We start from the raw sequence: 13,221 nt of genomic DNA, 5'->3' as shown, positions 1-13,221 counted from the left end.
TGGCAGCCACCACCGGTCGCTGGGCTTAGCCAGGCAACCCCTTCCAGCGGTACCATCCATTATGGGAAGGACAGACAGACGGAAGGAAGGATGGAAGGAAGGAAAAATCCTTTGTTTTAAATGAGGGGTGCAAGTGCCAACGAGGCTGCTCCATCCTCCCTGTTGATCCCGCTCAACAGACTTGGCTTCCAGAAGTCATCACACTGGAAGAGTTTTGGTCTCAAACCCAGACTCCGTTGGCCTTGAATTGCTGTAACCCACCTCACCATCACCAGCCCTTAACGAGAATATAAGGTACTGCAACTCAGAGGGGAGCAGCTCCCACTCCTCCAGCTCAGCATATTGATTCCTGTAATCTTTCCTCCCAGTCCTTCTCCTATTAGCTATATTTAAAGGCTTAGGCATGCATACATTTCCATAATGAACCTCAGACCTGTTGGAAGTCCCATGGATTATTCACACCCTACAGAGCTGTTGTGTAAAGCCGCTCTCGGTGCTCACGGCCACCCTGTATATGTACACATCGACACAAATATAAATAAGCCATGCCGGGCAACCTCGCGGCTCAGACTTGGGCGAGGAAAGGCAGGAACAAGGTTATCGGGCCAGCTGGAGAGCTGGTCTCTACTCGTGGTGGTTCCCTTTTACAGGCCAGGCTTTGGAGGAAAATTAGCAACTCCTCCTTTTCAGCAGGTGACCGTTACGTAAAGCAAACCCAAGCTGCAGTGCTCCGACGCAGACGGGCCGGCAGCACGCACGTCCCACATCCCAAAGGCGGGCAGGATGGCTGGCGATGTAGGGCAGCCCCCAAGGCATCAGGGCAAGCAGCGGGTCCATGACCATGGGAGCCCCATGACTGTCACCCCACCAGAGATACCACAACGCGACTGTCACCCTGCCGGAGATGCCACAAAGGCAACGCAGTGGCTCCCGCGTTATTACAACAATTATTCATGCTCTGGGTAAGAGGCTGCTAAAGACCAGCGCCGCTCCCTTTGCCTCATCTGTGAAACTGCTGCCAGTTAAGAGGTACGAACCGCTGCATAAAAGTGCAGTTTATTCAAGCATTATTGTGGCTGTTAAGTATCATAGCCGGTGACACTAGATGAATTTCTGTGGCAATCAATTCACCCGGGAGCAGCCAGCTCAGCCCCTGTGTGGATGCGGGATGAGTAAGGACTCCTCAGTGGAGGCCATTAACTCCCACTGCTTACTGCTCTCATTACTTTCCAGACTGCAAGGCTTGCATCTTTGACGAGTGGCTGAATCTACATTTGACAGCGTGAACTTGATGAGTGAAATTCATGGAAAAATGTTTGCTTTGGCAGTGACTACGAGGCCCATAAAGTTTCCTCAGTGTCAATGCACAGGGATGTATGCTTTTAATGAGTTGTTTTATACAATCAGGAAGAAATTGCAAACAGTGTTTTTCCTCATACTGCAAATCATGCCGGAGCAAAATTCTGTAAAAATCGTGCCATACTGTTTAAAAAGCGGTATTTGTAGCTATGGAAGGGAAGTCCTCAGCCAGAGCTAGGAGCCAGGGAGGCGGCACGTCGCAGAAAGCTGCCATGCCCTTATAGACAGGCGCAGGAACCCACACAGATGCGTGCACGCACACGTATGTCAGTGCACACTTGGGAAGCAACAGAGTAGCTGCTGTCCCCCCAAATACCAGACCTGTGCCCCACAGCACCCACGGCTGTGCCTGCTACGCTGCGAAGGGCACAATGGACCCGCAGCATCCCTGGGACCTCGCTGGGGCCGTAAGGGGCCACACTGCACACCCAGCCCCGCTGCCTGCAGCGCTCAGAACCGGGGAGCGGCAGGCTCCCCTTCACGAAAGCAAGGGCAGAATAATTCCGAGTGATGCGAGTTTGCAGGTCTTGCCCTCCTCAGCTGAAAAGCAAGGCTCGCCTGCAAGGTCAGGTGGCTGCTGCTGCCCTGGGGTGAAAGGAATCCGACTTGAAAGGAGCAATAAGGTACCATCTCCCCACGGCAGCCAGCAGCTCCAGGCAGAGGCTGTGCGGGGTGAAATGGGCACTGGAAAGGTCTACTGCTTCTCTTGGAGCTATTTTTCCAGCAGTCTTCAAGAAAATGAGGGGAAATGACATGGGAAATGTCAGAAATAAAGCCAGAAGCAATTAGAGTTAGAGAGAAGTGAGAGCAGCAGGCAAGGTTAGCAGTAAAGTTATCTCTTATTAAAAATAAAACACGGAGGGACTGAAGGCTGACGAGGTGGCAAAGAGGACAGCCTGACGCTGGGGATCCAGGATACACAGCACAGGAATCTGCAAGGCAAACCGAGGAGAGAAGAGACCGGAAGGCTCCTGTTTTCATTGCTAAACTCTTCACAAAAATAAAAAAGCAGAGGGCGTCCTCTGTTTCCAAGATAACGGTCTTCTGCCGGCTCCAGCCTCAGGAAGCAGCCCTCCAGCTCCACTGGGCTGTTCACCTGCCACACATTAAATCCAAATGCAAGGCACCCTGAAAAACGTCTCAGGTTCTTTCCCTAGGAGTAATTCCTAAGGCCACTACATCACCGCAGACTCCCTGGAGACTCTGCCCTTCCCACCATGCAGCAGCACATCCTCAGAGGACAGACGGACAGATGGATGGACATCTCTGGTGGCAGCGTGAAGATGCTTGCGTGACCGGGCCGTCGGGGTACCTCGGCCAGGGCAGGGGACGAGGCCGGGGGGCATCAGGAGCTCGCTTGCCACGTGCCTCTGGAATATGCTGCCTGGCACGGGCGAGTGTAAATCAAAAGCCAAGAGTCTCCCCCAGCTCCTCGGCACAGACAAAAACCTCAGTTGCAAGTTTCACCCTCCAGGACTCCATCCAAAGCTCAGGCAGAGGGACAATGCCTGCCGCGGCTCCAAAGGGCGACAGACAAAGGCCTCTCCCATCACCCGCAGCGTTCGGGGGGCTCTGCCCACCTCCCCTCCCGCACCCCCAAAGCAGCAGCCATGTTCTGCCGGAGCGCAGGGGTGCGGGGAGCGGAGTGGGCTGATGGGCTCCCCTAGTTGCTGCGTGGGGGAGGGCGGGCGGCGGGGGCCACATCCATCCACTCACCCCGCAGCTATGCATGGCGCCCAGTCCCGCTCCCCGAGGAGCAGCAGCAGGGGCCGGTGCCAGCCGCGGGAGCAGGACCCCTTGCCTTGGGACCCCTCTGCAGCAGCAAGACCCTCCAGGCTGCCGGACAACACGGCAACACGCCCGAGCCACTGTCCCGCTGCGCGGAGGGGATGCTCGGGGCAGAGGCAGGCTCTGACCCCTGCCCCACACGAACCAAACCTGTGCTTTTTAGATAGAAAATCTGGCTGAGGAAGGGGTGGCGGGGGGGGGTGGGGGGGTGGGGGGGGGGGAAGGGATCACAAATCTTACAGCAGCGTAGTTTTCCTTCCGATCTCACTTGTTTAACACGCTGCTGCTTCAAACGTATTGCACCCAGATGGGCTCAAAGCCCAGAAAAGGGGGTTCGGCTGCGGATGGGGGGGGCGGGCAGGGGCTGGGGGGGTGAGCGTGCTCCAAGCACGGTACCGGGGAAATAACAAGATTTCGGCTCGGATGACTTCGCAGCGGTAATGGAAATGTGTTACGTAACACTTTGCCTCCGTCCCCCCCTTTGCTTTGTAATTCCCGTTTAATCTCCCCACCACAGCCCCCCCACCCACACACACACTCACTTCTCCCGGCCCCGGCTCCGGACCCCGCCGGGGCGGCAGGGGGGGGGCCTGCCCGGCAGCGGGACCGCGGCGCACGGCTGCCCCGGGGCTAGGCGGCCGAGCGGGGCGGGGGGAGCCGGCCGAAGGCCATCCCGGAGCGGGGACCGGCCGCGTCCCCCCGAGCGCCGGCAGCCCCCCGCCCCGCTCGCCATCCCGCGCCCCGCTCCGCCAAGTTCATCGCCGCACTCCGCGAGTGCGGCCGGCCGGGTGGCGGCGAGGAGCGGGGCCGCCGCTCCCCGGCCCTACCTGCTTCCCGAGAGCCGTCGCATCCACATCGTCACGTCTCCCGGCCCGGCCCGGCGGGGCTCACCGCCTCAGCTCTCCATCCGGGCGCGCCGCCCCGCGCCCGCGGCAGCGCTCAGCGGGGCAGGCGGCGGCCAGCGGGGCGGGCATGCCCGGGGGCCGGCGGAGGTCGGGCTGCGCCGGCTGCCCTGGCCCCTCAGCAACGGCGGCGGGGCAGCTGCGCGCCCGCGGAGGCTGCGCGCCCCCATGCGCGGCGGGGGAGGCGCGGCTGGGCTCGGCGCGGCGCGGCTGGGCTCGGCTGGGCGCGCCCGCGTCTGTGCGCGCACCCGCGGGGCGGGGGGCGGGGGTGGGGGGCGCCGCGGCTCGGGGAAGTTGCGCGGGGAGGAGGCGGGGGCGGAGCGCGGCCCCTCCGCGGCGGGGCTTGGGGCGGGGGGCGGCCGGGGCTCTGCGCGGCTCCGGCGGCGGGCAGGGTCCCGCGGGGGACCAGCCTTCCCGAGCCCGGGCAGCAACTCCCCGAGCCCGCGCTCCCGGACGCCGCCTGCCCCCCAGAGCTCGCCCGTGGCCCCCGGAGCTCGCTCGTGGCTCCCCGGGGGGCGGCTGCTCGCCCTGCCCGGCCGCACGCACCTGCTCTAGCCCCAGCGCCCGCGCAGTCCTGCGCCCGGAGCAGCTCCGCGCTCGGCACCGAGGGGTCCCCCGAGCCGCCGGGGCCTCCGGCACGGCACGGCACGGCCCTGCGAAGCCCCGGGGAGGCGTGCTGGGGAAGGCGGGGGGGTTGCCTCGCCCCCCGGCCCCGCTGGCCGGAGCAGCGGGCCCGGCGGCGGCCGCAGCGTGCTCCACCAGCCGGCCGTGCGAGCAGGCGCAGGCTGCCGGGGGGAGCCGGGCGGCACCGCCAGCGCATCCCGCGGCTGCTCCCGCACGGCTCTTCTGCGGGACGGAGCGGCCGGCAAAGCGGGAGCGCTGGCGACTGGCCTCTCCCCGGCAGCCGCCTCCTCCTCCGGCCCCCGAACCTCGGAGATTCGCAGCCACCGCCGCCACCGAGCCTCCTTCGGCTGAAAGTTGGTGCCTTTTTTTTTGCTCTGCGCTCGCTTAAAGACAACCGAGCACAAGGAGGACAAGTGCACGCGTGGGGAAAGGCTTTGGTTATTTTAAGAGGTGTTTCATCACAGCCCGATACGCGTTCGCTCCTTCCAGGGGGGCTGCCAGTAAGAAGCTAAATTATTCCTGCAGCTAGTTGTGTCGAAAGAAAAGTGTCTCTCTTGAAACAAGGAGCCTTTGGATGCTTTCCGTTCAGTTGCTGCAAGACGCGAAGTTTTTGCATTAATCTGGGGACAGATTCTCCTCAGCTGCTCCTGGCTACGTGCGGGGAGCCGGACTGCGGTTTGCAGAGCCGGGACTGCCCGGCGGGTCCCCTCGTCCTCTGGCTCCGCAGGGGGCCAGCAGGGAAGGGGCACTGCACACCCACAGCTCGCTCGGTTCAAAACAGCCACCCCAGAGAGCAAGACCTAAGTAGGAACAAGTCTCTCTCCGCTGCCTTTCTGAGTCACTGGGTTTCTTTTCTGCCTCTCTATAAACTTGTTCTAGAAAGAGAAGGAGCCTCCTTTCAGCCAGGCAGCCTGCTGAAAGGTCAGCATTGTCCCTGTGACACCTCGCAAGTCCCCGCTCCGTATTGTGCTCCTGCTGGATCGGCTCCGACTGCCGCTAGAAGTGCTGTAGTTCAGCATCCAAATCCCCATGTTACTTGGATTCCTGGTCAGAAGGAACCTGCTTTGGGAAGGATGAAGTCTTGGGGGTTGGCCTGAAGAGCAGCTGTCCCCAAGGCCAGTGACAAGCAGGACCACGGCTCTGCTCAGGCAGGGCTCTTGTCCCTCCGCAGCCTGGGGGGAGGGAGCCGTAAGACCCAGGGACGTTCCTTACGTGCAAAGCCACAACTGTACGCACGATGTCCGTAGCTGCAAATTACAACAGCTTCAGTAAAAACAGGTATCAAAGCACAAGAGCCACCTGGACGCAGCCTTTCTGGGGGCGGTGTGTGCGGTGACTTGAAAGAGGAAGCTCAGCTTTACTCCGAGCCCAGTGACTTTATCCTCCATTAAACCCGGCTAACTAACTTGAAAGATCTTTAGAGAGAAGAAGGGAAGAGCTTGCAATTGTCAGTCTCGTAAGAGTCTGTTCTGGAGCCTGAGAGATACTGGAAGGCAGTTAAGTAGAAGACAATCAATTATGGCTTACATAAACCCAAACGAGCAAACATTAATGAGAGCTATCTTGTATCTGAAACAAATCCTCTTAACTCGTCCCCACTTCAAAAAATATTATTTCCCCATTTGTGCTGACTGCATGGAACCAGCATGGGGATTGCACGCTGGGGCACCACCCCAGGGTGGGGGGCAGGACCGCGGCCAGGCAGCTCTGGGGCCTGGCAGCCCAGGTCGAGCTTGAGAAAGGGGGCTGGAAGCCAGCAGGAAATTCTGAGCATATTTATTTGGCTGTAAACAGCTGCGATACCTCTACATACATAAGTAAAGCAAGCGAGCCCTGGTAACGTATAGCCCTGTGCTCTTGCCGTCAGCTTTCCTCTGGCCCTGAGCCTCTTCGAGAGCTTCTGTCCTCTGCCCTGCATTGAAACATCACCAGCCAGAAGCTCCCAGAGTACTTTTGAACCAGAAAAAAAAACAAGAGATCAAAGGAGAGTTGAGGCTTTCAACAGGAGCAAAGCAAGCGTGCACACAAAGCTTTTATGTATAGGCCATTACTCGGGTTCGGGGCCGGTTTGAGATGCTTGGAGTGTAAACCTCACCGGGAGGGGGGGAGGTGGCCAGGGCTTGGGCATCTGACCCTCCAGAGGGCCCTGCCTGCTGCCTGCCTGCCGCTGGGCCAGGCAACACGTGAGCCCCTCGCTTCTGCGCCTTCTGAAAACAGCCAGCACACCCGTTTTCCCGGCGTTTTGAAAAGCAGATCCATGCCCATCAGCAATCTTGGCCCCTTTTGTCTGGCTCGTGTACTCAGCAGTGCTGCCGGGGTTGCCTAGCAGGGAGCGGGTGGCAGGAGACGGAGCAGCCCGCTGCGGGAGCAGGAACTGTGAATTATTCCACCATTTAAGTAGGAGGGAAGGAAGTCATTAGTGAATTCGTTTGTCTAGCTTGTCCTCCTCAGAGTTATCTCTCCAAAGAGAGTGAAGTTCCTGATGCTGGTGCAAAGCTGTAAGCACTGACAGGAACTGGCTGCTGCACTGTGGGTCACAGATGTTCGTGCAGACCTGTGTTCTGGAAGAAATGAGCGGGTTTCCCTATGATCCGAAACTGCACTTCCCAGGTTTTCCGTAACAGCACCTGCATTATCACCCACCACCCTCTGCTCCAGCAAGCTTTAATAAGCGTGGGCACCCCAAGGGTGCTGCCACCCGTGACAGCTGCAGTGCACTTCACTCATCATGTTCTTGAGGCAAAATCCGTTAATTTGCCTCTGAGTGGAAAGAAAGATGCTGCCCTGGCTACACTTGCCAAGGAGGAGTGAAAATTGTCTCTTCAATAGAAATAGGTTGCCATTACCCATTTTCCTTTCATACGGAAAAAGAAGTGTTACTTAGAGCTTGTGAAGAAGAGAGGAGTATAATGCAATTGCTGCCTCCTTGTAACATCGTACTTCGGTTTGTCAGACCAGTGCTGACAGGGAATAGAATTCTGGAAAGCATCTAGTAGTTTTTATCCTCTGAGCAGCTCTTAGGGGACTCCAAGACTTGTATTCACATAAGAAAACATCCCCCAACGTCTCAAACTCCTCTAATGGTCTTGGCAGAAGCAAGACACAGCTCCAGCACACCAGACCCCTGGAAGGAAAGTGTTGCAAGGCAGGGGAGCTGGAGGGGAGGGTGAGAAGGTGTGAAAAAGCCAGAAACAGTTCCATGGGGCACATCTGCCTTTCTCCCACTCTCCAAGCCTGAAAGAGTCACCGCAAGCTCCCACAGCCCCACGGAGCCTCCCTGCAGCGTGGGCTGCCTGCCCAGGGGACATCACCCAGCTTTCCAGCCTCAGCCCACGTTGCCAGGAAAGTGTGTTATTCAGCCACCCCTGTCCCCAAAGTCCTTCCCCAGGCAGAGGAGGCAGAGCACCCTGCCTTCGCTGACTAACGCCAGCCCTGCTGCAGAGCCTGCCTCACGTGTCTGGCTCCGTGTCCCCCCGACTGCATTTGCCCAGGACTTGAGACCCAGCAAGGAAGGCAGGGGAGCTGCTACCCAGAAGCTAACATCTCAAACAGTATTTGTCTTGCCGTGCTGCTCTCATGCAGTTTCTTCTTTTTTAAGCTAAACATTGCTAATCAGCTTCTTCAAGCTCCAACATATGTCCTATAAATATCCCTTGTGGAAGCAAAATCTGTCTCATGTGTGCATGCAAGACAAAAGAAAAAATCAGAAAGCATGAAGCCCTGACTTAGCAGCCCAGTAGCATAACTAAGCTAAAGCCTCAGAGATTAATGAAAGAAGCACAAAATGCCTACGTTGTCCATACCCTTAACACAGCCCCGGAGCATGGCAAAGCCCCACTAGCCTCAGTCCCAGACAGACACTGAATTTGCTCAGGTGCTGGTGCTCACTGTTGTTGCCTGCAGGTCTCTTATAAGCCACCCGTAAGGTGCCTGCCAGCCGTTTGGCTTAGGACTGGGCAGGGGAAAGAGCTGGGGAGCACTTTGGTCTTGGAGCTAAGCAAGAAGCTCGGTGCTTTCTCTTCTTGATATTTAGCACCAGCTCTGAGGCACTCTTACAATTCTTATTTCAAATGCTTGCTTAAGAAATTTCTGGGGCCCTGGTTGAACTTAGCGTAGGGGAGGATGTCGTGTTTCTCAGCGTGCCTCTAAACGGGGTAGGATGGGGACAAGCTCCTCATGCAAGATACCTCCAGGCACAAGTATCCCGAATGCAGCAGCCGTACTGTGTAGATGGAGCGCCTCTGGCTCTGCCTCTGTTCCAGCACGGCTGATAGGAACGAGCTCAGATCAATCATCTTTTTCTAACTGGCTTCTTAGTTTGCATCCCCCTGCCTCCTGGCCGGGCAGCAAATCCTGACCCTGAAGCAGGACCCTGAGGACAGATGAAACGTCTGAGCAGCTTAATTGTCTTCAGCACAGGCATCAAGAATCCACCTGCTCACCCCACGCTTTGTGCTCAGGTACCGTTTGTTTTGATGGAGACACAGCCAGCTCCTGGCTGGTTTCATCCCCGGCACACCGAGCCCTTGCCCCCTCTGCCCTGCGGCTGCCGGCACCTCTGCTACAGGGCAGGCAGGGGCCATGGAGCCTGGTGCGCCAGCTGGGGTCAAAAGCAGATGTCCAAGAAACAGCCCTTGCAGGAGGCTGGAAATGGTGCTTTTAACAGCTCAAGAGGTAACCTGCCTCCGTTAACTCTGCGGAAAGTCCTTGGCATCGTTAGACAGGTGACACTGACTCCAGCATTGCCATGGTTTCCCCAGGTTTTACATCTAGCTGCTGCAAGGTGAAGCAAGGTGGCTCTCCTTCGTGCGGTGGCTGTCGGCTGGGAGACATTAACAACCTGGAGACGTGAAGCTAAAGCAGAGGTCTTCTCTGCCTGGGAAAGGAGCAGCACCGTTATGGGGTCAATGTTTCACACTGCTCCTCATGGGGAAAGAAAACCTAATCCAGTCCTGGTTTGCTAAATGGGACAAGGTAGACAAACATGACGAGAGAAATGCAGCAAGATGGGTGTTCTTTCTGGACGTCTACGGGGGTGGGGGTTCGAGCTATGGCAGGAGTCTGAGGGATCTGGGTGAATGAGGTGCAGCCAGGGCAATAGCAAAGATGACTTTGATTTCATTGACTCGTAGTTCCCAGTGACCACGCGGTAACTGCACCATGCAGAGCAGCTGCTGATTTAAGACTACAGCCCCTAGCAGAGAGAGAGTGTTAGCAAACCCAGCGCCTGGCAAAGCTTGAAAGAGCGGGCTACCAGCTGTCATCTCGCATGGGCTTTTCCACAGCTCCCAAGCATGTCTGCAGCAGGTGGCTTCCTAGGATGCTTAGTCATACTGAATTACAGGTTTTCACCTCAATGGTGGTGCATAGAATGCATAGGTCCAGCCCTACAGTTCTTTGCGTAAAAAGGTTTTCTGAAGAGCGGAGGCCCGGTGCTAAGGCGGGCTTATTTCCAGCTCTGGTGCCAGTGTACATCTCTCGTGCATTCCTGGCTGATGAACTTTTCCAGCTCTCCATTGCTGGGAGGTGGTATGGAGGATAACCAAGTTATAGCACTTGATTTCATAAGCAATACATGCCTTTTAAACACTATAAGCATCTCTAGCAGGGCTTTTATAGATTCCCTTTGCTTTGGCTATATTTGTCTCGTAAATCTCAGTGATGCTGACAATTGGGCACGGTTTAATTTTGCAAATCTGAGGAATGATCAGGCCAATTTAGTTCACATTTAAAGCATTTGTGTTCACATGCTGGAAAGCCTTTTTTCTTCCTTGCTCCTTGCCTAAGGCCCTTATTATCTGCTGGTGCTATTTATCAATGCACAGCAGGTATATTACAGTAAGGTCTCTTTCGTAAAGTGATACGAAATAATCATTCCTGTTCCTCATCTGCTCAGCAAGAAAAGTGAGCCCGACTCTCATGCATGTCAGTATTCCTGAGCCGCAGAATTTTTATATTACTGCAGGAGAAGTGATTTAACTCAATAAGCTTTCCTCATAAATGGCAATAGTTTTATAAAATGAAAGGAGGCGCATGTAAATTAGCACAGCACTCCCCATCAGCTCTGTCACTCTGAGCCCTGCCCAGCTGCGGGGGATGCCGAGGGACCCCCAGCAGTGAGCCCCCTCCAGGGCTGGGCTCACACATGGGGCTGCACCCCCGGCACTGGGCAACCTTCCACCAAGTGGGAGATGCTGCGGGGGCCTTGTTTTGGGGCAGATAGCTTCATTTTTTTCTCCTGAAGTACGTAAGACGAAGGAGCAGCCTTCAGTAACGGCTCATGCCTCTGAAAAAACCACTTCTCCTCCTTCACACACACAGAGCGGCTCCTCACCCCCTCGGCACACATTCCTCTGTGTTTAGCAGAGGAATGCGCAGACTTATTATGCCATTTAATTGACACAAATGCATGTATTTGTGCTGTGCGCCGTGGCCTGCAGGACGCTGCTGGTTGGCAGCGGCAGCTGAAGCTGTCTGAGTAGGGCGCTTCTTCCTCTGGCTTATAATTAAATGCCTGCTGAAGTGTCTTGAGATGTCTGCACGCCTGAAAAGCTCTAAGGAAAGTACAGTCAGGGTGCGTATTTCCCCATGGAAGTTAGAAAGATCACAGGGACCTGGGAGCTGGAGAGGAACAAATCTTGTGGAGAGTGATAAATGGTGAGCTGTGTGCCCCGGGCACTGGAGCCGGCTGGCTTCCTGGTCTGGGACCCTTGGGAAGCCCTGGCAGAGCCGGAGCCCAAGCTCTGGGGCTGCTCCACACAGCTTCTGCCCTTGGAGTGATGGCCTCTGCAGAGCAAAGGGAGTGATTTAAAGGGCTGCTTTTTCTTGAGCACCGGGAATGTGGGTTTTGTTTGGCTTTCTCCTCCCCCAGGGACTGAGCTTTAATATTACCTTCCCATTAATTTATATGAGAACATTTCCAAATAGTAAACTGCCAATAAATTAGTAATGCTGATCTATAAAAAGGAAAAAATGGTGTGTTGAGAGTTTATAGCCCTGTGGAAAAGACATTAAACTGCGGCCTCCTTAGCATGGAGGGCTGCAAGGAGACCAGGGGGCTGGAGACTGGCCTGACTGTGGCAGACCTGCCGGGAGTTGGGCTCGCCCCTGGCTGCAAGGGCGTTCAGCATCCTTTACCTCTGCCCGGGATAAAAACTGGTGCAAGACACTTTGTCACGTCACAGACCAATATTGACTTTATCACTTATAAAACTCTTGCAGAAATAGGTTCATGAGCAGGTGGTGGCTGACGTGAGGTTGCAGGGCTCAAAATTAAACTCATAAACCCTACAGCTCCTTCCCTGCAACCAGGGGGGCTCCAGGAATGAGTTTCCACATGTGTACAAGCTTTCCCTGCCACAGCCACTTTAAATATAAGCGGAGCTGATTGATAATCTTCCCACTGTAGAAACCTGAAATGAAATAAATGGGATGTGCCATCTGAGGCAGCGATGCTCTCCTGCTGTTCCCCATCACTGCGCAGCACGGGTGCAGCTCTCCCCAGTCTGGTCCAGGTCTCCGCCAGTAACACACGGAGCAAACGGGAGATGGAAACCTCGTTCCTTCTGCGGTTTTCTGTGTGTTTGACACATGGCTCAGGACCCGCTCCTTGCCTGGCATCAGCACCATGGGGCACTTGGCACTCCCTAATTCCCAGAGAGGCTTATTCCAGCAGTTGAGGCAACCTGGCCATGAAATCTGTTGTTTACCTGTTGAGGGTTTTGTGGCCCAGCTGAGTCCCCTCTCACCCAGCAGCCAGACACCGTTCCCTGCAGCTGCCCGGAGGAAAGCAGCATTACCCTTTATGCTTTGTCCCTTCCCTGGTTGTGGCTTATATCGTGTGGTTTTTGTCACCACAAAGGGGGTGGCTGACAGGCAGGTGTCTGGTTTGGGCACCGGCAGGCTGGGATGCTCGAGCATGCAGCTCCGTACCACGGAATAACCATGGTCCAGCATGTCCCTTCCCCAGCTGAGAGGCAAACACGGATGTTAACCAGTCCAGGGGGATGTGGAAGCAGAACTTTGATCTCTGCTGTCAAGACTCCTCACGGCACAGAAGAAAAGCAAGTGCTTTCTCGTCGGTTTTTAAACACGCTTCCCCTCCCCTCCCCATATGTCTTTGTCAGAACCAGACAGCGAAAAAAGCACAAAGATTCCCAACGACCAAACCAAAGGCATTGAAAAATGAATGAGAAGACAATTCAGCCTGGAGAGTACAAACAAACTATCTGGAGCAAATAGTTTATTTTAAGATGCTAACAAATTTGCTCCAGAGGCCTGCAGAAAGAAGTCAGGTACCATACAGCCAGCCTTTCCCTTATTTATAGAATAATTATGATGATTGATTAGCTGTGGTCAGAAATATATTTATGGCGTGGAAGTTTTCAGCAATATTTCAAGTAATTCACCTCCTCACACAACTCCCTGTCGCTGTCATCCCAGCTCCACTTTTTCTTCCCCTTGAAACCTGCTTGCACGACAATTTATGGCTTTGTTTGTGGGAAAAGCAGGTGTCTTGCTCCAGAGAACAAAAGCAAAACAAGTGCTC

General features: G+C 55.7%; 1 protein-coding gene across 1 annotated transcript in view; it reads right to left on the bottom strand.

Moving 5' to 3' along the window:
- AJAP1 (adherens junctions associated protein 1) overlaps window positions 1-4,272 on the bottom strand; it is a 46,396-nt gene extending 42,124 nt beyond the window's left edge. Inside the window, exon 1 of the mRNA XM_040588050.1 lies at window positions 3,975-4,272. Within this exon, the coding sequence (XP_040443984.1) occupies window positions 3,975-4,003 (29 nt within the window). The 5' untranslated portion in view covers window positions 4,004-4,272. The remainder of the gene's footprint in view (window positions 1-3,974) is intronic.
- Between the last annotated feature and the right edge of the window lie 8,949 nt (window positions 4,273-13,221).

Source organism: Falco naumanni, chromosome 3 (genome assembly GCF_017639655.2).
Source record: "Falco naumanni isolate bFalNau1 chromosome 3, bFalNau1.pat, whole genome shotgun sequence".
NCBI lineage: Eukaryota > Metazoa > Chordata > Aves > Falconiformes > Falconidae > Falco > Falco naumanni.
The sequence above is the reverse complement of the archived record's forward strand: the minus strand, read 5'-3'. Positions and strand labels throughout refer to the sequence as shown.